The sequence below is a fragment of the Tursiops truncatus genome, chromosome 21 (assembly GCF_011762595.2).
Source record: "Tursiops truncatus isolate mTurTru1 chromosome 21, mTurTru1.mat.Y, whole genome shotgun sequence".
NCBI classification, from domain to species: Eukaryota; Metazoa; Chordata; class Mammalia; order Artiodactyla; family Delphinidae; genus Tursiops; species Tursiops truncatus.
The window spans coordinates 21,807,796-21,832,896 of NC_047054.1; the positions used below are offsets into that span (position 1 = coordinate 21,807,796).

At 38.0% G+C, this 25,101-nt stretch overlaps 1 protein-coding gene across 2 annotated transcripts; it reads left to right on the forward strand.

Annotated features, from left to right (window-relative positions):
- Positions 1-1,884: 1,884 nt before the first annotated feature.
- Positions 1,885-24,321, forward strand: ERI1 (exoribonuclease 1). Of its 2 annotated transcripts, XR_012329042.1 has the most exons (8): positions 1,885-2,177; positions 6,736-6,914; positions 10,077-10,287; positions 13,786-13,869; positions 15,189-15,298; positions 17,525-17,639; positions 21,438-21,739; positions 24,231-24,321. XR_012329042.1 is itself a non-coding variant. In XM_019921594.2 (7 exons), the coding sequence occupies exons 1-7, from the start codon at positions 2,070-2,072 to the stop codon at positions 21,678-21,680; spliced, it is 1,050 nt and encodes a 349-aa protein (XP_019777153.1). In that variant the 5' UTR covers positions 1,888-2,069; the 3' UTR covers positions 21,681-22,236. The 2 variants fall into 2 exon arrangements, 1 of the variants encoding a protein (XP_019777153.1); XM_019921594.2 differs by lacking the exon at positions 24,231-24,321 and having other exon boundaries at positions 1,888-2,177; positions 21,438-22,236.
- Positions 24,322-25,101: the final 780 nt, after the last annotated feature.

Here is a 25,101-nt window from a genome sequence, read left to right on the forward strand (position 1 = left end):
CACCCATTGTCACGTGACTTGAAGAGATCTTATACTCATTAATTATTTTTATAATAATGCAGAATAACCACACCAGTGGCTTACAATAAGCATTTATTTTTCTTCCTTCCAGGTCTGCAAGTCAGCTGGGATGGCTCTGCTTCAGGATGTGGATTTCCTGGACTTGTTTGTCTGAAACGGTGTCTGTTTCATCCTGCTGAGTATAGAATTCCAAGTTGACAGTTGTGTTTTGCACTTTTGCATTTAATTTTCTTTTGGCTTGCACAGTTTCTAATGAGAAGTCTATGAAAACTCTTATTATTATTTCTCTATATATAATGTGCCTTTTTTCACTAGCTGCTTTTAAGATCTTCTCTTTAGCACTGTTTTTCAGCAGTGTGATTATGATGTGACCTGGTGTAGTTTTCTTTATATTTACCCTGTTTGGGTGCTTCTTTGACCTTCTTGGATCAAATATCAGATATTACACTTGGAACATTTTTGTCCACTATTTCTTCAAATATTTTTCTTCACCCCCATCCTCTTTCTGGGTCTGTAATTATATATACATTAGACCTCTTTATATTGTCCCACAGGTTACTGAAGCCCTGTTTTTTTTTTTTAAGTCTATTTTCTGTGTGTCATTTTGGATTGTTTCTATCGCTATGTCTTCAGCTTACTTTTTATTTTCCTGCAGCACCTAAAGTGCTATCCATCCCATGTAGAAATTTAAAATTTTCAGATATTATATTTTTCATCTCTAGAAATTCTATTTGCTTCTTTTTAAAAAAAACTCTTCAGTTTCTCTCCTGTCATATTTTGTGTTTAATCCTTGAGCATATTACACGCACGAGTCCTTCTCTGTTAATGCCATCATTTTTGTCATTTCTGGATATGGTTCTATTGACTATATATTTTCCTACGTACTTGGCATGCCTATTCAGTTTTGACTGGACGCCTGATATATTGAATATAATGTTGTTGAATCCCGTATTTTGTGCTAGTCTTTTAGAGAGTATCAGGCTTTGCTTTGGCAGGCAGTTCGGTTACTTACTGAGCAGTTTGACTCTATCAGGGCTTGTCTTTAAGCTTCTGAAGGGTCTAAACTAGCCCAGAGTCTAGGGCTAGTTTACCTGACTACTAAGACATGACACTTCGGGGGTCTCTATAGCATACTCCGTTCGACAACCGTATTCAACAGTCTCTCCACTCCGGCTCCAGGGAACTCAAATGATTCCTTAGCCCAGTGTGAGCTCTGAAAATTGTTTGGCTTACTGCTCCCCAATAATTGTTCTTTCCTGGTCTTGTGGAGTTTCACAGAACATATTCACTGATTTTTATTCAGCTAAAGATGCAAGGGTGCGCCTATGCAGATTTCTGAAGCTTTTTCTCCATAAACTCCGCCTCATAAATTCCAACCAACTTGGCCTCGTCAAATTCCCTAAAAAAAAATCCCCATCTCATTTGTTTCTCTTCTCTCAGCTACAAAGGTCCGGAACTACCTGTCGTCCAATGTCTGAAAACAGTTGTTTCACCTACTTTGTTCAGTTTCGTAGTAACTCCAGACCTATTGCTTTTTCTTGTCCAGCAGTGGGCGTCTCAAACGCCTTACGGGAAAAACGTAGATTGTTTTATAAATGCTATTCTCTATGGTTAAAATTCACCTCTCTCTCGGATACTCCTCGCTTACTTCTCAGGAGATGGTGATCGGTCATTTCTTCTGGCGGAATCTCTAGGGACTACAGCCCGAACTCTGGCGTCGCTTCAACCCCGCGCACGCAGCGTTCGGTTTCTCCCGCGCGCACCTCCCCCCCGCTTCGCTCCTCCCATCTCTCCTTCTACCCACCGCCCCCCACTGCCTTCCTCGGCGGAGGCGCTGGCGTTCCGCGCGCCGGCTCACCGCGCCTGCGCGGCGTGTGGACGCCTCACGCTCCCGGAAGTGGGAGGTGTCCATTCGAGTTTGTGTGGTCGCCGCCGCGGGAACGGTAGCCCGGTAATTTTTCAGCGGAGAAAGGTGAGGCTTTCGGGCTTGGCCGAGTGAGAGAGCGAGTGGTGGGCCCCAGCAGCTCTCTTCTTACGTGACACGCGGCATGGAGGATGAGCAGAGCCACCAGCCCGGCGGCGAGGCCGTGGCTCCCGCGCGGCGCGGCTCGCGGGGGTCGGCGTGCGGGGAGGAGGCGCAGCGCCCGAATTCCGAGGTGAGAATCCGCCCGCGCGCCCTTGTCTTCGAGGGTTTCCCTCAGGAACCTCAACCCGTGCGCCCTGGGGCCCCAGCCCTGGCCGCCTTCCCTGGCCCCAACTCCGGGAGCCTTTACTCGGGGGTGGTTGTCAGTAAGCCCCTTCTGGTCCCAGTTACTGTCTGGAAGTGAGTAAACAGCCCAGACGAGAAGTATGCGAACCGTGGTTTTATTAGCTCTGCGTGGGAACTCTGCTCTAAGCATTCTGGGCGCACGGTTACTGTTGTCATTCTCTGTAGCCCTAATCTGTAGCGGGTAGTTGATGTATTTAGAAATACCACCACAGCTCTAGCTATATCACTTCTTAAGACCTTTAAGCCCAGCTCCCAGGCTTGGCAAAAGGAGATTGTGCCTGTTAGCTGGAGCTTCGTCTCTGGTTTTCGCCTATTTACAACTATCTCATATAAACGTAATGTATGACTGATAACCTTTAATGAGTTTGATAGCTCACCGATAGATCCTAGTTACAGTGGCAGAGTTGTAAAAACCGTCTTAAAATTTCTTTATTCATCTCTTTGACACATACGATTATTGTTGACTGGCGCTGCAGAGTGTGAACGATCTAGTACCCGAATTGGTCATTTTCTGTTAATAACATACAAATGCGGAGCACCTCATAGTGTGGGTACTTGCAGGAGGCTTCCTAGCTCTTGTTCTTTCCGTCTACAGCCCATTCCCCACATAGCAGGTAGAATGAGCTTTTAGTAACATGAATCTGACCGGTTTCTCCCCTCCTGAGTCTTCAGTTTGCTGCCCACAGGACCTGGCTCCTTTCTCCATTGTTAACTGCACCTCGTACAACTCTTCCCTTTTGCTCTCAGTGCCCAGCATACTCGGTTTTATGGCGGATGATCTTTCTTGTTAAGGGTCTTTGTGTGCTTCCTTTGCTGTGCATGCTCTTCCCCTGGGTCTTTTGCATAGTTATCTGCTTCGCCTTATGATATTACTTTCAAAGAGGCCTCCATGTCCCTTCTGTCTAAAGAACCGCTCTTCTACCCCGCCATTCCTCTTCAGTTTGAGATACTGTCAATAACATCATCAAGTGAGTCCGTTTAAAAATAATTTTAAAAACTTTATTTTTAATGAGAGAAGTGTGATTGAATACACTTCATTAGATTTGGAAGTCTTAAAACTTCGAGATACAGTGACTTAAGGCCTGAGTTAATGTTCCTAGTTGATGTTAGTGACTATCATATTTGTTAAAAACCTGTTGTTGGATGCTTTTAATAAACAATGATACAGTCTTTTTTTTCAGGCTCAAGTAAGCAAAATATTTTGTTGGATTTCAGCTAAGTAAATTTTCATTATTTTTGATGTCAACAAAAATGTTTTTGTAAACTAATAGGTGTTGCAATTTTATATTTTTAACCAAGTAGGTTCAAATTTCATCAGAACTCTTCTTTTGGAAGGATTGTAACCAAGTTTAATTGTGCTTCTAAGTTTGTTTGTTTTTTATGTGTAGATGCAAAGGCTTTTTTTTTTAAATAGGTAATGAGCAGGTTTTCTTTTTTTTTTGGCAATAAAATAATGGAAACACTTCCAAAACATCTATTTTCCAAATGTTCTTGCCACAGAAGAGGTTTCTCTTGATAAGCAGTTACTTGCTAAGTTATTGTTAAAACATATTTTCTTTCATCTTGAAACAAATAGGGTTTATTTAAAAAAAAAAAAAACCAGGGTCTTCCCTGGTGGCGCAGTGGTTGAGAGTCCGCCTGTCAATGCAGGGGACACGGGTTCATGCTCCGGTCCGGGAGGATCCCACATGCCGCGGAGCAGCTGGGCCCGTGAGCCATGGCTGCTGAGCCTGCGCGTCCGGAGCCTGTGCTCCGCAACGGGAGAGGCCACAACAGTGAGAGGCCCGCGTACCGCAAAAAACAAAAACAAAACACTTTTAAGGATCAAGCTATTAATCCCTTTCTCATCACAGAAAATGACAGCAATTTTGGAATACCATTTTGTAAAAGGAAATATGTAACTCATTTGTAAGTTCAATAGCACTTTTAAGTACTTTACCAGAAGATAGTCAGCCTCCATTTGGTATAAAAGATTTTCACGGTCAATTCCATATTGTAAAGATTCTCTCATTTGGGATAATATAAACCGTGCAACCATTTACTGGGACGTGTGAAAATTGCAAAATGTCACAGTATCATGAAGGTGAATATTCTCCCTTGTACGGTGGAGTCTGTCCCTACTTTCCTCATTGTATGGCCGGTACTTTGTGACATGTGACAGATGGACACAGACATTGGGGAGGGCACCATTATCAATCCATGTATTACTTAGTAAACTAATTTTGTGTTTTTGTAGATTAATAATACATACAGGGTTTTAAATATTTTCCTTCTGCTCCTTAGTGGGTTGTCTTAGTGGGTTTTCTTTGGAAACCATTAGTGTAGACCACAGTTTGTGAGGACTGGACCTTCACCATGTCCTAAACTTCACTGAAGGAAGAGGGCTAGGGTTGGACCCAGGAGAGGAAGCAGAACTTTCTTTATAGAAATCATGATTTGTAGCATATCTAGAAGAGGCCTAAGTGTTACTTGTGGGTAATATTTGTAGCTACAGTTCTAGATAAGAATTAAGCAAGTGAGTCAGAGGGAGGATTTAACCAAGGAGAAAATTTGCTTAAATTAAATGAGACATTTGTTTTGGTAGACAAACTGTTACTCATTGTTGACCAATTTTAACCCAATTGAAGACGAAGTTTAAAATTCATTGTAAGTGTAAAGACAAGGATAAATCAGGAATCCTGATTAAATGCTAATGATAAAGTAGCCAGGCATTGTAAATTTAATATAGTATTGAAAGCTAATTATTTTCTTATCTTAGTCAAATATCCGTGTAATAAAGTTTTTAAAACATTGGTCAACAAGGAACTTCAATATAATTATTTTTCAAGGGACTTGCCTGGTGGCGCAGTGTTTAAGAATCCAACTACCAATGCAGGGGACACGGGTTCAAGCCCTGGTCCGGGAAGATCCCACATGCCACGGAGCAGCCAAGCCCGTGCGCCACAACTACTGAGCCTGCGCTCTAGAGCCCACGAGCCACAACTACTGAGCCTGCGTGCTGCAACTACTGAAGCTCGTGTGCCTAGAGCCCATGCTCTGCAGCAGGGGAAGCCACCGCAGTGAGAAGCCCACGCACCGCAACGAAGAGTAGCCCCCGCTTGCCGCAACTAGAGAAGGCCCACGCAAAGCAATGAAGACCCAATGCAGCCAAAAAAAAATAAATTAATAAAATTATTTAAAAAATTATTCTTCAATTTATGGACAGTTCATCCATTGGAATTCCTGTCCTCTTTCCTCAGAGGAGATGGGAGAGAGTAATTCTTAAGTATTCTAGCACAGTATCTGCTAAATGTGTGTTGCATTAAATTGAGAGCTAAGAGTGAGAAATAGTCCCTGAACCATCAGGATCAGTTCCAACTCAGGCACTGTGTCCTATCCACGGTTATCCCTCCTTAATCTGTCATTGAAGTTCACGTGGGGACAATGTGGTAAGTTATAACTAAGTTAACAAGCTTTAGTATGGATTGCTAGTAAACTCCAAAGTATTTTTGAAAATTCTGTAACATACCTAATATTTGTAACATTGCATGTGGAAAATAACATGTAAATGAATCTTTGGAACTTAACGTATTAGTAATTTGGGACTACCTGTGGTGTGATTAGAATCACATTATGTCTTCTTAACATGGATTTTCATTTAAGAAAGGAGGAAAGGTTTATAATATAGTAAGTATAGTTCTCCTGAATAACTGATATATGTGTAACTTTTGGAAATTGCGTGTTTTGGAACTGAATTTATTTCCTTCTTTGCCTTGGGTACTAGCAAGCTTTCAATCAGATTTCTGGTCCCTTTAATTTTTATATTGGCCAATTTCTGTTAACTTTGTGAAACGAAGTCAGGTTAAAAAATTCTCAGGAAGGCACTGATGTATACATGCGTAATGTTGTAAAAGTTAACTTAAAAATTGGTTCATTTGTAAATTTTAGAATACTGCTTGTGAAAAGGTCTGACCTACAGTCTGTGATGGTAATTAGTAAAGTTACCATTTATTAATAGCCATGCTGGGTATGGTGTCAGGAACCTGATATACTTGATTTCATTTAATCCTTATAATAATCTCTCCCAAATACTGTTTATCATTAGCAATACCAAATACCATTTGAGACAGTTATTATTATACCTTATTTTATAGATAAGGAAACTGAAGATCAGAGTAATAAGTAATTACCCAAGGTTATGCTACTATTAAACAATCAGCTGGCTCTGTACTGAGGTTGCTCTGACTCCCAAAACCAGTGCTCTTTTTACTTAGCTTCATTTCCTGTAAGGAACCTCGTGACTGAGAAGAGAGCAGGGTAAATCGTATTGGAAACACATCCTCCTTCTTCCTAAGCACTTTTTATTGAACATATTAGCACAAAGAGCCCTTAGGAGTTTGAATATTTAAGATGTTTGTACTAATTATAAACTATATATATATATGTATTTTTTGTGTGTGTGGTAGAAAAAGCAGCGATGGAGACTTGATGGCCAAGAAACAAAAGGATCTAAGTTCATTACCTCCAGTGCAAGTGATTTCAGTGACCCAGTTTACAAAGAGATTGCTATTACGAATGGTTGCATTAATAGAATGAGTAAGGAAGAGCTCAGAGCCAAACTTTCAGAATTCAAGCTTGAAACCAGGTAATTAAAAATAACTTTTTAAAATTATAAAAGTAGTACATGTTCATCTAGAAAATCTTGAAAACACTGAAAAATATCTGTAATCCTATTATAAAGAGATAACCATTACTAACAATTCAAATAACAGCTATAATTTACATTCTTATCCATGAATCTTTGTGTGACTCTGATTATTTCTGTCAGTCTTTTAGACAGTAGAGTAGTATTGCTGAGTTAAAGTTGATGAACGTTTTGATCATCTACCAGAAGTGTATAGGAGTTATCTATCATTTTATACTGAGTATGTTTAAAAAATTTTTTTAGTTGATCATTTGGTTGATAGATAATTATAACTTATTAACGAGATTGAGTATTTTTCCTTTTTCTTGTTCATTTGTATTATTTTTATAAAGAAGATTTCTTCGAAACCAGGTAATTAAAAAAAAACAACTTTCACCTACTAGGAAGTATTTTTTCTTCTGTTTTAGTTTCTAAAAATATGCAGTATGATAGTAAGTGTTATGTTTAATTGTATATTGAATGAGAAAATAATGCAGCTTAGCCAGCTCAAGAGTGTGTACGTGTGCATGTGTGTGTATCTTCAATGAGATGTATACATACTTAAGTTTTAATAACTTTTTGTGAAACAAATCACTTTATTTTGACTTGGGGCATGGGGCAGGAATGACCTTTGGGATCCAGAAAAACATGTAGCTTCTTGATACACAAGAGAATTGCCAGGCATCTAGAAAAAAATAACTACAGGTAATAGAGGAAAACTTATTGTTTTGAGGTCCCCCTGAATCCTTATTCTCTTATAAGCAGTATTCCTCCTCTTTGCTTTAAAGTAGAGCTTCACTGCTTTTCAAAAGAGCACACATGTATTTTTTCCCCCTTCTCGATTGTCTACTCCATAATTTGTGAAGAAGATTTTTACCTCCTTTCCCCCTGACTCTTTCTATTCTGGGAATACAACGTGTAGCCTATTTAAGATTTTCTGGGCAAAATGTGTGTTCTTCCCAGGTGTGAAGATCAGTTGCTCACTCCTGACTTATATGGGAGCTAGAGAGATCAAATGTATGTTTATACATTTAGTCAACAAACACTTACTGAATTGTAAGTACTTTACTAGGTAATAATGTTATAAAGGTAAAACAGATCTACTCCCTATTTTGGAAATCTCAGTCTTTTAGGAAAATACACAAACCAATAATCACAATACAGAGTGACCAGAGCTGTATCGAAGGTCTGGCCAAGTGCAGCATGAGAATGCGGAAGAGTCTGTCTCAGGGATTCAGAAGTGACATTTGAATTGACTTAAAACAGAAAAGGGAGGGGGAGGGTATTTGGGGCGAAAAGAAATCAAAACTCCTAATTTCTGTTTGTATATTTTCTGCTACATGATCTTGCTTTTTCTTTGTACAACCAAAGCTATGGAACAGGAAAGCATGCCCCATTTTCGGGACGTGGCCTGTATTGTGTTTTGTCTGCAGTGTGCAGCGTACTGTGGGGAGGGGGAGCATCTGAAGAAGATGACGAAATGGTAGGTCATAGCCTAGTGGTGAAGGAACTCTGTGCTAAAGTCTGCATTTTACCTGTAAGCAGAAGGGAGCCACTGAAATATTTCAGCAGGAAGGTGGTGCTAGTGCTTAGCTCTCGAGCAAGGTGAAGAATGAAGAGGAGGGCTGTGATAGGGGAGACGTGTGCCAGAGTCCAGGAAGCTAATGGGAGCCCCACCGGAGAGAATTCAGGAGAACCAGATTCTGTATGTTTCTCTGAGTTGGAATTGGCAGAAATGGTGATTGTTTGGATGTGGAGGGGCAAGGGAGATGTTAAAGATAAAGTTTTCTCTCTGGAGTAACTGGTTGGTTATGTGTTTATGTTGCCATTAGGTTTGCAGACAGCCTTTTAGTAAATAACGTTTCACCTTTAGTAAACTATAGTTTCTTCCAAAAAAGAAAGAAAGAAAGAAAAGAAATTAAGACAAAGCAATCCAAAGCTGTCCCATGACACAGAGGTCACGCACAATACCTTAATATGAAAGGAGTTGAGGGTTTCCTTCCTAGGTTTTGGTAGTCTGGAAAATCTCAAGCAAATAAACATATTAACACATTTTGTCTTAAAACAACTTGCTGGTTAATTATCAGGATTTTTCATGGATAAGATTCCTTTTTAGTGGTAGTTTAGAAAGGAAAACAAAAGGTTAGAAACATTTTTTCTAACGGTCACTAATTGGTGACGGGGCCAAAATGCCCTCCTTGTCACTTCCCATTAGTTACAGTTTTTAGATCCTCTTATTTTTACTACCATTTTGAATTTACAAGCCCTTACAGGACTCAGCCAAGTAACAGTGAAGGAAGTCTAAGTAATGGTTGCGACTTTTGATTTTTTGAAGTAATATATACTGTTTGACGAACGAATGTGACTGCCTTTACCCACCATTGTCATAAATTTAGAACAGCTTTGCCCCACCTCCCTTTTGTGGCACGTATATTTTAAAAATACCTGTAAAACAGAAATCTCCTGAATCCAATTCTACCCACGGTAAATGAAGAAATCTAATTGCAATTAAGATTCTACTGACTATGCCAGTGTTCTTCTGGGCATGGTTTATTCTAGGGTCTCCTAAATTAGTTTTCCTAGTTAAATAGCTAAGAGACATTCAACTTTACATACTACTAGGCTCATAATGCTTTCAAATTCATGTGGATTTTTTTAGTTGTCTAACTTACAAAAGCCAAAAGAAAGGAAAGAGAGAGCATACTATGTTCAATTTTCCTGAATTTTCATTCTCTGAAATTTGTGTTTGGTCAGCAGAATAATTCAGTATTAATTTCGGGTTTTGTATCATGTATGTCATCTTATTATATAAGGCAACAGGGGTGTATAGGTAGTGTATGCTGACAAAGGTTATGGTTTGAAACACCAATATATATTTTATATATCGTACGAGAAAAATGAAAAGGTACGTGTGAATTAAAATATTGATGCTGTATTAAACGTTCTGTTTTAATTAGTTCTTTGCTAAATTAGCTTTGCTTTCTTTACATTTATTTTGGCTAACATTTGCTAAATTATGCTGGGATAATGCTGTCCGTGTTCAACCCAGTGCCAGCAGGTAAGAGTTCAGATTCTTGCCTGTAAAATTCACCTAAGCGTTAATTTTATTCTTATTTTCCTTAGAGGTGTAAAGGATGTACTAAAGAAGAGACTGAAAAACTATTATAAGAAGCAGAAGCTGATGTTGAAAGAGGGCAATTGTGCTGACAGTTACTACGACTACATTTGTGTTATTGACTTTGAAGCCACTTGTGAAGAGGGTAACCCACCTGAGTTCATACATGAAATAATTGAATTTCCTGTTGTTTTACTGAATACTCATACCTTAGAAATAGTAAGTGAATTGTTTTAATTTTATTTTTAGCAGCAGCTATTCTGGGGTTGGCTACTAAGGTCCCATTTGCTATTTCAGCTAGAATTAGAATTCTAAAGAGGGGGTGTTTGCTCTTGCTGCATACTTAATAGATGGGCTATAATAAAATAATTTCAGGGTCTGCTCCTCTCCTTTTCCAGTAGCTAAAACAAATAAACAAACAAAAAACAAAAAAAACTGATGCCTGGTCCTTGTCCCAGAGATTCTGATTTAGTTGTTCCGTGGGGCCCCTGGCATTAGCTTTTTTTTTTAAAGCTTCTCAGTTGGTATGCAGTCAGGGTTGAGAACCACTGTGGTAGACTAATGTATACTCTGATCTATAAAAATGATAAGGTATAGAAATTACCTTTCAACTTAAAACTAGTTAGCTTTCTGGTGAAAAGTTTATGGGGGAAACAACTCTTGTAACCTTGGCTTCTAAGCCATATAGCATATATGCTTTAGATACTCATCGTCAGTGCATTGTTAGTTTAGGAACTCAGCAGGATCCCTCCAAATTAATACTGTTTGCCTTGTAAATCCTGAACAAGGATTGTAACAGCTCATCTACCCAGAAGTACCACGTGCGTGGTATCCCCAGTTGCCACCAACACACTGGGAGTAAGTATAAAAAGGCTTGGTGCATTAAAATGCGTACAGTTTTTTCTTTCTGTTGTTTGAAGCCTCTTTTAGTTATAGTCTTAATCAGCCCATTTATATAATTTCCTTGTCCAAAGCAGATTAAAGGTCAGTAAATTAAAAGAAAAAAATGACAGCTATGAAGGCAAATCATCTTGCATAACTCACTAGATCTTACTTCCTCTCTGTCACTCAAGGATATGGCTCTAGACCTTCTCGTCCCTCATTTAGACATGAATGATTCATTGCTTTCTACTATATCGTTCCCATCACATACAAACTTGTTATTTTTCACACCATAAAAAGCCTTCACTTGATCCCACTCCCTGCCAGCTACCCCGTGTCTTTGTTCCTCTACAGCAGGTTTTTGTAAAAGTTACATACACTTCTGTCTGTTTCCTCCCATTCTCTGTTAAACCCATACCACTTGTAGGTTTAATTTATGTATTCCAGCCCATCACTCCACTAAAATCACTCCTCAGTGTCATTTTTGACCTTTACCTAAGTCCTGGTGGAATTGACCACTGTCTCCTTCAAGTGACTGCCAGAACCCCTCATTCTCCTGCATTTTCGCCAGCCTAACTGGGTTCCCCTTCACAGTTTCCTTCGCTGGTTGATCCTTCTCTTCCCAACTTCCTAATATAGGATGCTGTAGGTTCAATCCCAGGTCGTCTTCTCTATATAGATCCTCTTCCTTAATGATCTCGTCTATCATCTTGTTCCGTAGCTTTTAGAAACTACATGCTGATGTCTTCCAAATACATATCTCCAATCTCGTCCTCTGTCCCAAATCCAGACTGTTACTTACGATCTCTACTTGGACATCTAAACAGACATCTTAACGTGTCCCAGATTTACCCGCAACCTGTTTTATCTTCAGCCTCCCTAGCTTGAGGGCTAGCAACTCTGTCTTTCTAATTGCTCAGTCCAGAAAGCTTGGAGTCATCCTTAACTCCTGTTTCTCTCACATCACACATCCAGGCCATCAGTGACTTGTTTGCTCTGCCTTCAAAATATATCCAGAACCCAGCCACTTAACCACACTACTATGACTGTAGTCTGAGTCCCACTGATTTCTTGTCTGGATTTGCTGCTTTTGTTCATCATTTAACCAGTCTCTGTTTCTATCCTTATTCCCTGCAGCCAATTCTCAACCTAGTGACCAGAGTGATCCTTATAATATATGTCAGAGCATTTCACTCCTCTGCTCACGACTCTTTTATGGCTCCCCGTTTAACTCAGAGTAAGAGTCATATTCCTTATGTGATCTGGCTTCTTGTTACCTCTGATTGCACCATATTGACCTGCTTGCTGTTTCTCAGAAATTCCAGGCATGCTCCACCCCCTCACCTCCCAGAGCTTTAGCTCAAATTCCTTTCCTGCAGAGATCTTGCTGCTAATTCCCTTCCTCCCTCCTGTCCTCCTTTCCTTCCTTCCTTCCTTCCTTCCGGGCATTCCTTAACTCTTGCCTTCTAAATAAAGTCTAACTGGTTCTCTGTGCAATAGTGTAGCTTGAATACCCCACAGACCCAATGTTTCTGATCCCTCTTATCTACTTTTTAAGAACCCTCATCACCTTTTAACTTACTATGTAATTTATTTAAGTGATTATTAAATATTTGGTCAATGAATGCATAGTCCTCTGGCATCATTCTGTTGAAAGTATTAAATAGCAAATACAATTTTATTAATGTCATACTTTGTAGTACCTGCTTATAATGGTAAGGGAAGTTGCAGCATATTTTTTTTTAAGATTTTCATTTAAAATTATGAAACAAAATGCTGATATTTAAAAGGATAAACTTCATTTATCTATGAAATTCAATTAAGTAGAATTTTTCCTTTTGCAATATGTCTGGTAAGTAAAGAACATCTATAACTTTTGAAGTTCAAATGTTCTTTGCTGTTCTTTTACTCTTTTATAATTATTAGTAACTTGATAATTCATCTGCTTAATACACTAGTGTGTAAAAAGAATTTTATAAACATGATTTTTCTTAATTTTTTAATCTTCTACTATAAGTAATATTCTTTGTCTTTTTCTCCATAGCTACCTAGTAGTAATAATTGCTGCCGATAAATCTTTAGGCTTTGAAATTGTCCTTAATTTTTAACAAGTGACTTAGTGTGATCTGGTTTAGGGAGTCAGCATTGGGCCAGAGGAAAAAATGCTTAGAGACCTGAGCCCGATGATAACCATGCCGTCCTTACTGAGTTCACAAAGTTGTTGTGAGCATAAAATATGAAGGCAATCATGAAAGCTTCTTGAAGAGGTTAAACATTGCTAAAATAATTAGTAGTATTATTGCCCTTTAAATGACTACATATCATATAGTTAAATTTTGTTTATTCAGAATTCAGTTTAGTGGAATCTTAATATAAAAATAAGGACTAGTCAGGAGTAAATGGGAGAGCAGGAATCTGAACTAATTTATTTGTAACTGCACACTGGCATTTCTTCAACATACTACGTTATTTAAAAAGCTCTTAATATCTTGAACTAGAGGTTGCGTTAATAGGCTTTACAGTTTCAAAATATTATAAACAAAATCATTGACATTTTGCTCCTCTGGTTAAACTTTGGCTTGAAGACTTGCTTTCAGGTACTTGTTCTATCTTAAACTTTTTTAAACTATGAAGCGTAATTTTTAAATTAAAAAATTAGAGTACTTTGGGAATAGGGCATTATCCTTAAATTGTTAAAACTCTAGGCAGGTCTGTGCCTTGAGCCATCTATAAGATTACAACCTTATGTGGCTGACATAGTCATGTTATGTATCATGTATCTTAAGTCATAGAAAATAGTTCAGAATACTTTAACTTGCTGTCCTTCCCTTGTAGGAAGATACGTTTCAGCAGTATGTGAGACCAGAGATTAACACACAGCTTTCTGACTTCTGCATCAATCTAACTGGAATTACTCAGGTTATAATTCTGTGTTCCTTTTTCTAGAGTTTGAAAGAAGTTTTGAAATTAGGGATTTATTTCATAGTTAAAAAAAATTATTGTTGTAAATAATTAAATGTGATATTTTCCTTGCTTGGTAAAGATCTTTTATATTGTAATATTTAAAAAATAGAAAAGCACATTTTACACCTGCTAAGTTTTTTTTAGCCTTTCCTTTTAAGGAGTTGTAATCATTTCATTTGTATGGAGCATTAGTGAAGGAAATGTTAGTTACCATGTTGAACTTGGAGATGAAGTTTTAAAATGTATCTGTTACAACCTGATTTTATATATAGCTTAATTTTTTTTAGGCCTCTGATTTTTGGTTGTATTCTAATGTGGTAGGCCCTTTGTTGATTTATTTAGTTCCTTTATTCATTCATTCAACAAATATTTGAGGGCCTGCTATAATATTCAATATTGGCCAAGCTACAGTGGATACAAAGATGGTCAAGGCAGTCTCTCTCCTCAGCTCACTTAACAATCTGTAAGTTGGGGACAGACAGAAAAAAACACTGGTCACAGTATGGTTAGGAAGACTGACAGTCAGTGTTTCATTAGGGTGTCATGGGCATCTGTAGAAAGACCTCCCTCTGACAGAGGGAAGGGAGGACTGTCCTGGGCAAAACTCAAGTTGGTGAACTTGGGCCGAGTCAATGATAGGTAAATAAGTGGGAAAGAATGACTGGGCAGGCATTTCAGGTGTGAAGGGCAAAGCTGTAAGTGGTTCGGGATGGTTCAGGTGTATTATGGGCTAGTGAGAAAATGGTCGCAAATAAAGCTGAAGTGATAGAGGCGAGCTAGATCATGAAGGGTCTTGTGTGTCTTTTTGTCTGGAAGACCTTGGGGAGTGTTTGGAGGGTTTTAAGTATGCGACTGATGTGATGGATCATTCAGATGTGTAATGTGTTCTGGATGTGAGCTTCGAGATAGGGAAACCAGTGTAGAGGGCTGTGGTTTTCAGCTGAGGAGAGATTTCCCTTTTCTCCCCTCTGGAGAAGCAGTAAGCCACTAGGTTGAGGCCTGAAAAAAGAGAACCCCTGAGGATGATCTTAAATCTTAATCTGGGGAGGGTTTTATACTTCAGTTGAAAGCAGTCCCTAATACTTGGCTATAAACAATTTTTAACTGTCTTAAAAATGGAATTTTAGGTGAATCTTAGCCTAGAAAACCATGAAGAATTTAAAAGATCATAGTTAAGACTTTCTCCTACTGTTTCTTTCCCTCCAGTGTTTGTTTCTGGGTAGGACTACATGTAACTACCCAGATTTTTATATATTTTACTTTCATATCCTCAGGATCAGGTAGACAAAGCGGATACCTTCCCTCAGGTACTGAAAAAAGTCATTGACTGGATGAAATTGAAGGAATTAGGAACAAAGTATAAATATTCCATATTAACAGATGGGTAAGTATTAAGGAAATTTATCTTTTTTAATCTACTTCTTAAGATTAAAGATGTCCTAACTCATCCAACTTTTAGAATAACCACAAAAAATATTATTTACTAAAGGAGTCCCCACAATAGACAGTAGCTTTTCTTTTACATTCTTATTCCTGGTTAAATTTTAAGTCCTAGATGTCAGAGAGAGGAGGGAAAGCAGAGATAACAGTCTGATCCAGTGCTAGAAGAAGATTAAATATTAATGTATAAAACTTAAATGACTTTACTGAAACGCTGTTTTTATCAGGACACTTCCTTGCTCAAGAAAATCCAGACTCTTCAGTCTGGCTTTCAAGGCTCTGTTGTCTAATCCCACCTTGCCCGTTGTAGCCTAACCCTCCTGCCATTTTTCTTTTTTACTCCAGTCAGGCTGGCCCATGAACCACACGGTTTATCCTTCCTCTCTGTACCCATACAGCTTTCCTCTCTGCTGGAAGGTTCTCTTCCTTGACTCTTCTTTATTATTACCCAGAGCCTACCTCATATTTTATTTTGGACACTACAACTCACGTTGACCTTTTTCTTGAAGCCTTACAGCCTCTGATATGTCCCATTCATGTTGGCATCTGACTAAATATTCTGATGTCTAAACTTCATGTGTGTAAGACTTAGGTTTGCAAGGAGATCAGAGCAAGGATTTTTGCTACTTGGTAGTCTTTCATATTGCTTACTATAGTGCTGAGCTCAAAATTATGCTCCAGAAGTATTAGTTAAATGAAAAGCCAAGTGGGGAGATGAGAGAGATTAAAACAGGATTAACAGCATTGTGCTGAGCCACCTCCTATACCCTATGCTATTAAGGTTGAAGAAGAAAGTCCTAATGAACTTCTGTTTCAAATTGTGGACAAAAGCTGAGGTGTCACCTAAGTGAAGGGTTTAGAGGCCCTCAGGTGCAATAGGAGAAGAGCATTGAATTTAGGCCTATCATAATTGTGCTTAAAAATGGAAGTTTGGGAAAATGTTGATGGGCCTCTTTAGAAACCTGTTCCTGATTTTCAGCATGAATGAGCAGTGTTCGTGCTAAAGTACACAGTGTTTCTGTCATAACGTGGTGTGTGCAATTCTGTAAAAAACCTCACATTGTGGGACAGATCATTCAAAATCTGTGCAATTTTGTAACCAGAGGACTAACAAAAACAATAATTGATACCCCCAGAAATAATTTGGACAGCCCAGGCAAGCTTCCCGGGGTCTGTAGAAGGCACCTCAGAGGATGTTACAAAGGCACAGAAGCCAGAGGATTGTGGGGGCAGGTGCTTGTTTTTAATTTTCTTAAAAGTACTCCTGTTGCTGGCACAGCGGCCGAGTTGAGAGCTTTTTCTTTCCTGCTGAAGGTTATAATTTCTACTGCTGCAATTCTGACTCCCTTTGCCAAGGAAAAACCACATATGAGGCAACATAACTTCTACATGATACAGCCAGGATTCTCCTACTTAACTACATAGGTTGATTCGTGTTGTAGAAACGTATGCTGTGGCAGAGCAAATTGCATTCTAACTACTTGATATCAGATACGTTTGTTTCTCTCAAGTATTTTGTTCATTTGTTTGTGTTTTTTGTTTTATTTCAAAGCATACCCTCAAGGAACTTCCTAATGTGATAAACTTGGCATTAAAAGTAAGCTGAGCAGTTATTTTAGAGTTGTAAAAAAAAAAAAACTCAACAAGATAGAGGTGTGCCTAGGTAATCAGAACCATAAAAATGGTCAAGATGAGTCCAATAAGAATTAGACAGTTTGTCAAAAAAATTTAATATATCCAACTTCCACTTTGCTTTTTTTTTTTTTTTTTTAATTTTTTTTGCGGTACGCGGGCCTCTCACTGTTGTGGCCTCTCCTATTGTGGAGCACAGGCTCTGGACGCACAGGCTCAGCGGCCATGGCTTACGGCCCCAGCCGCTCGGCGGTATGTGGGATCTTCCCAGACCGGGGCACGAACCCGTGTCCCCCTGCATCGGCAGGCGGACTCTCAACCACTGCGCCACCAGGGAAGCCCCCCACTTTGCTTTTTAAAGTTTGTTTTTGAATTATTATTTTGGAGGAAGAGAAGTTAATTTTCTAAGCTTGATGTTACGTGTGAATATAAGAAAGGTGATGTCTAAATAAAAACAAATAGAATGACTTAAAATCCTCATTTTTAAGAATGGTATAGCATTTATTTAATCCAGATTTTTTTCCTCTTTTGATTTAAGTTCATGGGATATGAGTAAGTTCCTGAACATTCAGTGCCAGCTAAGCAGGCTCAAATATCCACCTTTTGCCAAAAAGTGGATCAATATTCGAAAGTCATATGGAAACTTTTACAAGGTAAGATTTCTATATTGATTATACTGCTCTTGATAAATTTATTATATTTTGCATGTACATAAAGTTATGATTTACTAGGTACTTTTCACAGAAAAAGGTCATATAATTAGTTGTTATTCTTCAGATTCCAAATAGTTATGTTCATGTGAGTTTAGAAAAATAAGCTATATTCCTCACTCAGCCTGTTACTTAAATAGGGTAACTATATATGTATGATCTTCAGTAACAGAGGTTTGAAACTGTAGGGGTATTCAATATATGGATTGTTTGTGGAACAAATGCTCCCCACTGATTTTTCATTCTAATTTTATCAAAGTTAATACGTGTGTGTAGTGTAAATTTTTAAAAATAATATTGCAAGTCTCATAACAAATGGCAGTCTTCCACCATGGCCCTCACCAGTACTGGTTCCTATTCTCCCAAACACTTTTAACTTTTTAAAGTTGTTTCTTCTCATATTAACTTTCCTGTTTCCGGATTATATATTTATGCTGTTTCTTGAATTTTCAGTCTGAGGTATCTGTTGAGTTCCTGCAATGCAAAGTGAAGGTTCAGCACCATTAAACAGCTACCATTCATTTTTCCCCAGATTTAATAATTGACTTCTTTAGTTGTTTTCTTATGCTTTTACTCTCCATTCAAACTGTAAATCACTTTTCAGTACTCAAAACACTCAGGTGGTGTGTCAATTTTTCTTTTTTTCCTTTTTTACCTTGGAGACTAGCTTTCTGGAACCTTTAGTCCTGTTCTAATCTGAGCTGTTCTTCAGGCTTCTTCAAAAATCATCCTAGAAGATTTCCTTTGCTTCTCTATCACATGTTAGATCTTGGGTCATCTTTTTCCCTTTACAACCACATTTTGATGAAGCACATCCTTTCCTGAGAAAAGGTGCTTTTCTCTCAAAACATTTTTTTTGTTTTTTTGTTTAGCATTTTAAAATTGAGAACTATATGTACAGAAAAGTGGATTTTGACAGATTGTTTTTAGAGTGAAATCCCTTGTAAATTCCACCCACTTAACCCTCTTCCTTCCTCCTAGAGCTCCTGTAATCCATACTTTCATGGGGATAATTTTCTTGTTTTTCCTTACAGCTTTATTTTTTAATTATTATTTTTATACATCTTTATTGGAGTATAATTGCTTCACAATGCTGTGTTAGTTTCTGTTGTACAGCAAAGTCAATCAGCCATATGCATACATATGTCCCCATATCCCCTCCCTCTTGAGCCTCCCTCCCACCCTTCCTTATAGTTTTAATATTTATATGTTGATCTTTATAGCATATGGTTTAGTTTTGCCTGTTTTTGAAAATGATATAATTAGCATCATGCTGGCTGTATTGTTTATTTTGCTTTTTTCCTCAACATTATATTTGAGATTCATCCTTCTTGTGTATATAGCCGAAGTTCATTTATTTTACTGCTGTGTAGAATTCCATTGTGTTGGTTTATCTACTTTGGGTGGTTTTTGGTTTGGGGCTTTTTATGAACAGTGGTGCTATAAACATTCCTGTGCATATCTTCTGGTGCCTTGCATGCTCATTTCTCCAGAGTATAAGCCTAGGAGTTGAATTGCTGGGTTATAGAATATGTACCACATTGAGATTACTTGATAATGCAAAAATTGTTTTCCAAAGTGGTTGTACCAGTTGGCACTCTCACAAGAAGAGTGTGTGATTCACTATTGCTCCACGTCTTTGCCAGCATCTGGTATTGCCAGTCATTTAAAATGTTTGTAAGTGTGGTGGATGTGTGATGACATCTCATTGAGGTTCTGATTTGCATTTGCCTAATTACTCATGCAACTGAGCTCCTTTTCCTATGTTATTAGTCATTTGGATTTCTTTCCTTTGATTATATTTGGTAAATATTTTTTCCTTTTTTGTGGATTTTTCACTAATTTTGTGATTTCTTAAAAAAAGTTGGTTATGAAAAATTACAAACACATACAAAAGTAGACAGATAACAATGAACTCTCATGACTCAATTTCAACAGTTATTAACTCATGACCAACCTTGTTTCATCTATAACCCTACCCACTTTACCTTTTCCTTATTATTTTGAAGAAGATCTTAAACATTATTTCATTTGCTTTGTAAACATTTCATTGTGTAACCCCCAAAAGATGACTCTTTTAGAAAACATAACCACCACACCATTATCACACCTAAAAAAATTAACAGTAATTCCTTCATGTTATCAAATCATCATAAATATCATAAATATTTTGTTTTCTTTTACCCTTTGTGTGTTGAATGAGGATCAGAATAAACTTCACACATTTGCAGTTGGGTGACATGTCTCGTAAGTTTAAAATTTTTTTAAATTATTTTTTAAAATAAATTTTATTTATTTTGGATGCGTTGGGTCTTCGTTGCTGTGTGTGGGCTTTCTCTAGTTGCGGTGAGCAGGCTTCTCATTGCAGTCGCCTCTCTTGTTGCAGGGCATGGGCTCTAGGCACGTGGGCTTCAGTAGTTGTGGCTTGCGGGCTCTAGAGCCCAGGCTCAGTGGTTGTGGCGCATGGGCTTAGTTGCTCCGCGGCATGTGAGAACCTCCCGGACCAGGGCTCGAGCTTATGTTCCCCGCACTGGCAGGCAGATTCTTAACCACTGCGCCACCAGGGAAGCCCCAAGTTTTTAAATTTATAAATTCCTTTCCCGCCTCCTTTTTCCTTTTAGCAGTTGTTCCCCCCCCCCCCCCCAAGAACCTGAGCCATTTGTCCTATAGTTTCCCATAGTCTGGATTTTGCTTGTTGTATCCTGTGATATAGTTTCAAATGTGCCTCTGTCCTCTGAATTTCATATAAATTTGTAGGGGCTGATCAGCTTTAGATTCTTTTCATGCTACAACTCCCAGGTGGTAATGCGTTTTTATGTAAGGGGTCTTTCTCCAACCTTTACCTTAGAGGAATAATTTACTTATTCTAAGGATAATTATTAACAATTACTAAAACCATAAAAGAATTTTCAGGTCTGCATAAAAACATCTACAGCTCATAGTACATTAGAGTGATCAGAAAGTTTTAGATACGTTAAGGCAGAATTGCCAGTGCTTTTTTGAGTAGAGAATTACATTTTTCTGTGGATCTGTTTATATTGGTCAGTTTCTTAGGCTGCTCTTTTCTGGGTGGTTTCCCCCCTTTGTACTAGATACCAATTATAATGCTGATTAGTAGTGTAAGTTGAGGAAACTTACATTTTCCTTTTTAAAAATTTTCTTCTCCTCTTCCCATTTGTATATTATATTCTTTGGAGAAATGTCTATTCAAGTTCTTTAAATCAGGTTGTTTGCTTTTTTTGTTGTTGAGTTTTAGGAATTCTTTGTATATTCTAGATGGTAATCCCTTTCCATGTATGTGATTTGCAAATATTTTCTTCCATTCTGTGGGCCGCCTTTTCACTCTCTTGATAGTGTCCTTTGATATATAAAAGTTATAAACTTTGTCAGTCAAGTAAAATAATACATTACAGAAAAATACCATGCCAAAAAATTAGTTTGGGTTAAATTTAGATGTTCAAAACAATGCATTTCCTTTCATAAATTATTTGTTAAGTTATAAAACTGCAAACTTTTTAGATGTTTTAAGGATCCTATCTGTTTATATGTATTTTTATCTAAAACTCTAAGATCATTTTTTTAAAGCTCTGAAGGTTTATTTATTTGCTTCATTTGACCCGAGAGTATTTGCCCTTTGCCTAACTTTATTTAGCTATTACTGTTCATTTTCAGCTTATTTTTCCACTTCACTATGACTTATAGACTACTAAAGAATTATTTACTGAGCTGTTTATTTTTCAGGTTCCTAGAAGCCAAACCAAGCTGACAATAATGCTTGAAAAACTCGGAATGGATTACGATGGGCGGCCTCACAGTGGTCTTGATGACTCTAAGAACATCGCCCGAATAGCAGTTAGAATGCTGCAGGATGGGTGTGAACTCCGGGTTAATGAGAAGATGCATGCAGGGCAGCTAATGAGTGTGTCCTCTTCACTACCAATAGAGGGCACTCCAGCGCCACAAATGCCGCATTCCAGAAAATAACAGCATTTTTGCGCTTTTGCCCGTGGATCATTCACTCTAACTGGAGCTGCTACAAAGAGGTAGCAGATGAATACTTATTGAATTAGTCCTGCAGTGCAAAATTTAAGCACCTTAATCATTTAAAATCTTGTTACAGTTATAGATATATGCATATGTATGTGAACAGATTCTGTGGGGAGGGCATATTGAATTCTTTGTTGAATTCTTTGTCACCAGCACTTTTGATATGAGCAGTATTTGTTACACAGTAACAGTTCCTGCTTAGAACTGAATTTTATAATTTAAGGTGTCCAAGATGTGTTCCTTTTGGTTTTAAAATACAGAGGTTTATTGGCTCTCCCCTTGAATGTCATACCTTATTGATGTTAAAATATATAATGTGTTTCTACATTAACACATCATTAGATCAGATCATTTCTTAAAATGCAGAAAAGATTGGAAAGGTGGGCCTTATCTAGCCTTTGGGTTTTAAGAATGTCAGTGTCCTTTTGATTTTTGAAATGTGTATGTGAAGGTCAGTTGTGAGTGGTGAATTTCATAAAGTACTTGGTACACATATCTGCCTTTGTTTTTTTTTAATTTATAATTGGAAGATTCATGATAGGTTATAGGGTCTGATTAAAAACTCAGTTACTAATGAGGTTAATGGAAATTCAAAAGAAAATACTATTTAAAGGAATATAAGGGCTACAGCTTGAACTTTATAATACATAGATAAATCATTGGGATTTTTTGGATTCGGTTTTTTGGTTCCCCTCCCCCTTGTGACATATATCTATCTGCCTTGTTTCTTAAGTCTAAGAGACCATGCTTTGAATTAGATTTAAAATTAAAGGTCACCACTTAATTTTGCATTTGTATTCAACATTATGAGTGAGGTTAGTAAAGTCGAATAATGCTTTCTACCATATCTTACATTCCTATTACTAAAAACTGATTTTACACAGTGACCACTAAATGTTGAATAGTTAATTCTTAACTAATACTAAAAACAAAAATGTGTTTATGGAGTTGAGAAAGTAAAACTCTCCTTATCTAGAAGCTAAAAATACATGTTTTCAGAATTGGATTTCCCCCTATAGCTTTCCTAGAACAATTTCATTAACATTGTTTGCTTCTTTTCGTTTACTTCCTAATAGTAATTGTGATGCTACTTTATTTTAATGATTTATACATTATAATCAAATGAATTTTATAGAGGTCTTCCAACCCTGGTGCATAGGAGAAAATTAGGCATTTTTCTTGGTATGAGAATTCTCCACACAATGCTGTAGCTTTTTTTTTTTTTTTGCGGTACGTGGGCCTCTCACCGTTGTGGCCTCTCCCGCTGTGGAGCAGAGGCTCCGGACGCGCAGGCTCAGCAGCCGTGGCTCACAGGCCCAGCTGCTCCGCGGCATGTGGGATCCTCCCGGACCAGGGCACCAACCCGTGTCCCCTGCATTGGCAGGCGGACTTTCAACCACTGCGCCACCAGGGAAGCCCAGTGCTGTAGCCTTTTAACTTAAAAGAATGAATTTCTGCCTTTGAGCAGTAGTTATAGAATCAGCATAATAAAAAAATAAGTGGATAACAGAAGGCACAAGGTGGACAAAATACACATTATAGTAAAACAAGGACATCTAGATGTTTTAGGTTTAAACAGGAAACTCTTGGGGTGAAATAGGTATATGCTAAGATTTTTGTGAATCCCAGATAGCACCATACAATATACCATAAAGTATTACTGGACGTTTTAAAGCATTTCCTTCAAATCCTTACAGAGGTACTGTGCCAGGGCCAAGTAGTAGAAAATAGGAAATCACTAGTGAGGTGTGGATGCTGGGCAGTCCACTCACACTCCCTAGGCGACTTTTTCACATAGCCACCTCGCCACAGAATTCAAATTCATGCTGCAGCAAAGCTGGAATCCTCTCTCACCAGCTTCCAGGGTTGCTCACAAGAGGTAAAAACTGCAAGTGGGAAATCTGACTATGGCAAGGAACCACTACATTGCCCTCCTCCTTTATTTTGTTTTTAAGTCAAGCTGCTAATCTTTTTGCCTGTTTTTCTTTTTGCCAAGTACCCAAGTGCAAACAAGCTCATTTTATATTTCTTTTTAAGACCTTCAACATTATAAGCTCTCAGTATCCTTTTGGCTCAACCAAATATTTTATTTGGTGATGCTTTACTGTCCTGATACATTTTTTAAACTTTACTGAGGAATAATTGATAAATATAATGTATATGTTTAAGTATAAATGTAGTGATTTGATGCACATTGTGGAATGGTACCAAGATCAATTGACACATCACCTCATTTAGTTAGCTTTTTTTTTTTTTGATGGTGAGAATGCTTGAGGTCTACTCTCAGCAATTTTCAGGTATACAGTACGGTACTATTAACCATAGTCATAATGCTGTATGTTACATCCTCAGAAAATATTCTTTGTGTACCTGAAAATGTGTATCCTTTGACCTTTGTTGCCCCATTCTGCCGTCCCCAGCCGTTGGCAACCGTCGTTCTATTCTCTGTTTCTATGAAATTGGTGCTTTTTTTTTTTCTTTTTCTAGATTCCACCTATAAGTGATACCATACGGTGTTTGTTTTCTCCGTCTGGCTTATTTCACTTAAACCTCCAGGTCATCCACATTGTCGCAAATGGTAGGACTTCCTTCTTTTTTATGGCTGAATAACATTCCTCTGTGTGTGTATGTGTTTGTGTACAATTTTTGTTCAAGGTATTTTTTGAGTTCCCTTTTGACTTCTCCTTTGAGCCATTAGTTGCTCAGAAGTGTGTTGTATAATTTCCACATATTTGTGGACTTCCTAGCTTTCCTCCTGTTATTGATTTCTAGTTTCATACCATCGTGGTCAGAAAAGATACTTGATATGATTTCAGCCATCTTAAATTTGTTGAGACTGTTTTTATGACCTGTGATCTATCCTGAGAATGTTCTTTGTGTGCTTGAGAAGAATATGTACAATTGTACCTCAGAGATAGTGCAGGTTCGGTTCCAGACCACTACAGTAAAGCGACTATCACAGTAACGTGAGTCACATGAATTTTTTGGTATATTTACAGTATACTGTAGTCTATTAAGTGTGCAATAGTATTATGTCTTAAAAAATGTATATACCTTAATTAAAAAATATGTTATTGCTGAAAAATGCTAACCATCATCTGAACCTTCAGTGAGTCATAACCTTTCTGCTGGTGGAGGGTCTTTCCTCGATGCTGATGGCTGCTGACTGATCAGGGTGGTGGCTGCTGAAGGCTGGAGTGGCCGAGACAATTTCTTAAGACAACAATGAAAGTTTGCCACATCGATCGACTCTTTCTTTCACAAATGGTTTCTCTGTAGCATGCAGTGCTGTTTGACAGCATTTTACCCACCTTTCAAAACTGGAGTCAGTCCTCTCAAACCCTGACACTGCTTTATC

Bases quoted from the DNA above. Each gene is read 5' to 3' on its own strand.
- ERI1 (XM_019921594.2), top strand. From the start codon at position 2,070: ATGGAGGATGAGCAGAGCCACCAGCCCGGCGGCGAGGCCGTGGCTCCC. The intron at 10,288-13,785 runs GTAAGTGAATTG...CTTCCCTTGTAG, and splicing joins ATACTCATACCTTAGAAATA to GAAGATACGTTTCAGCAGTA. The intron at 17,640-21,437 runs GTAAGATTTCTA...TTTATTTTTCAG, and splicing joins CATATGGAAACTTTTACAAG to GTTCCTAGAAGCCAAACCAA.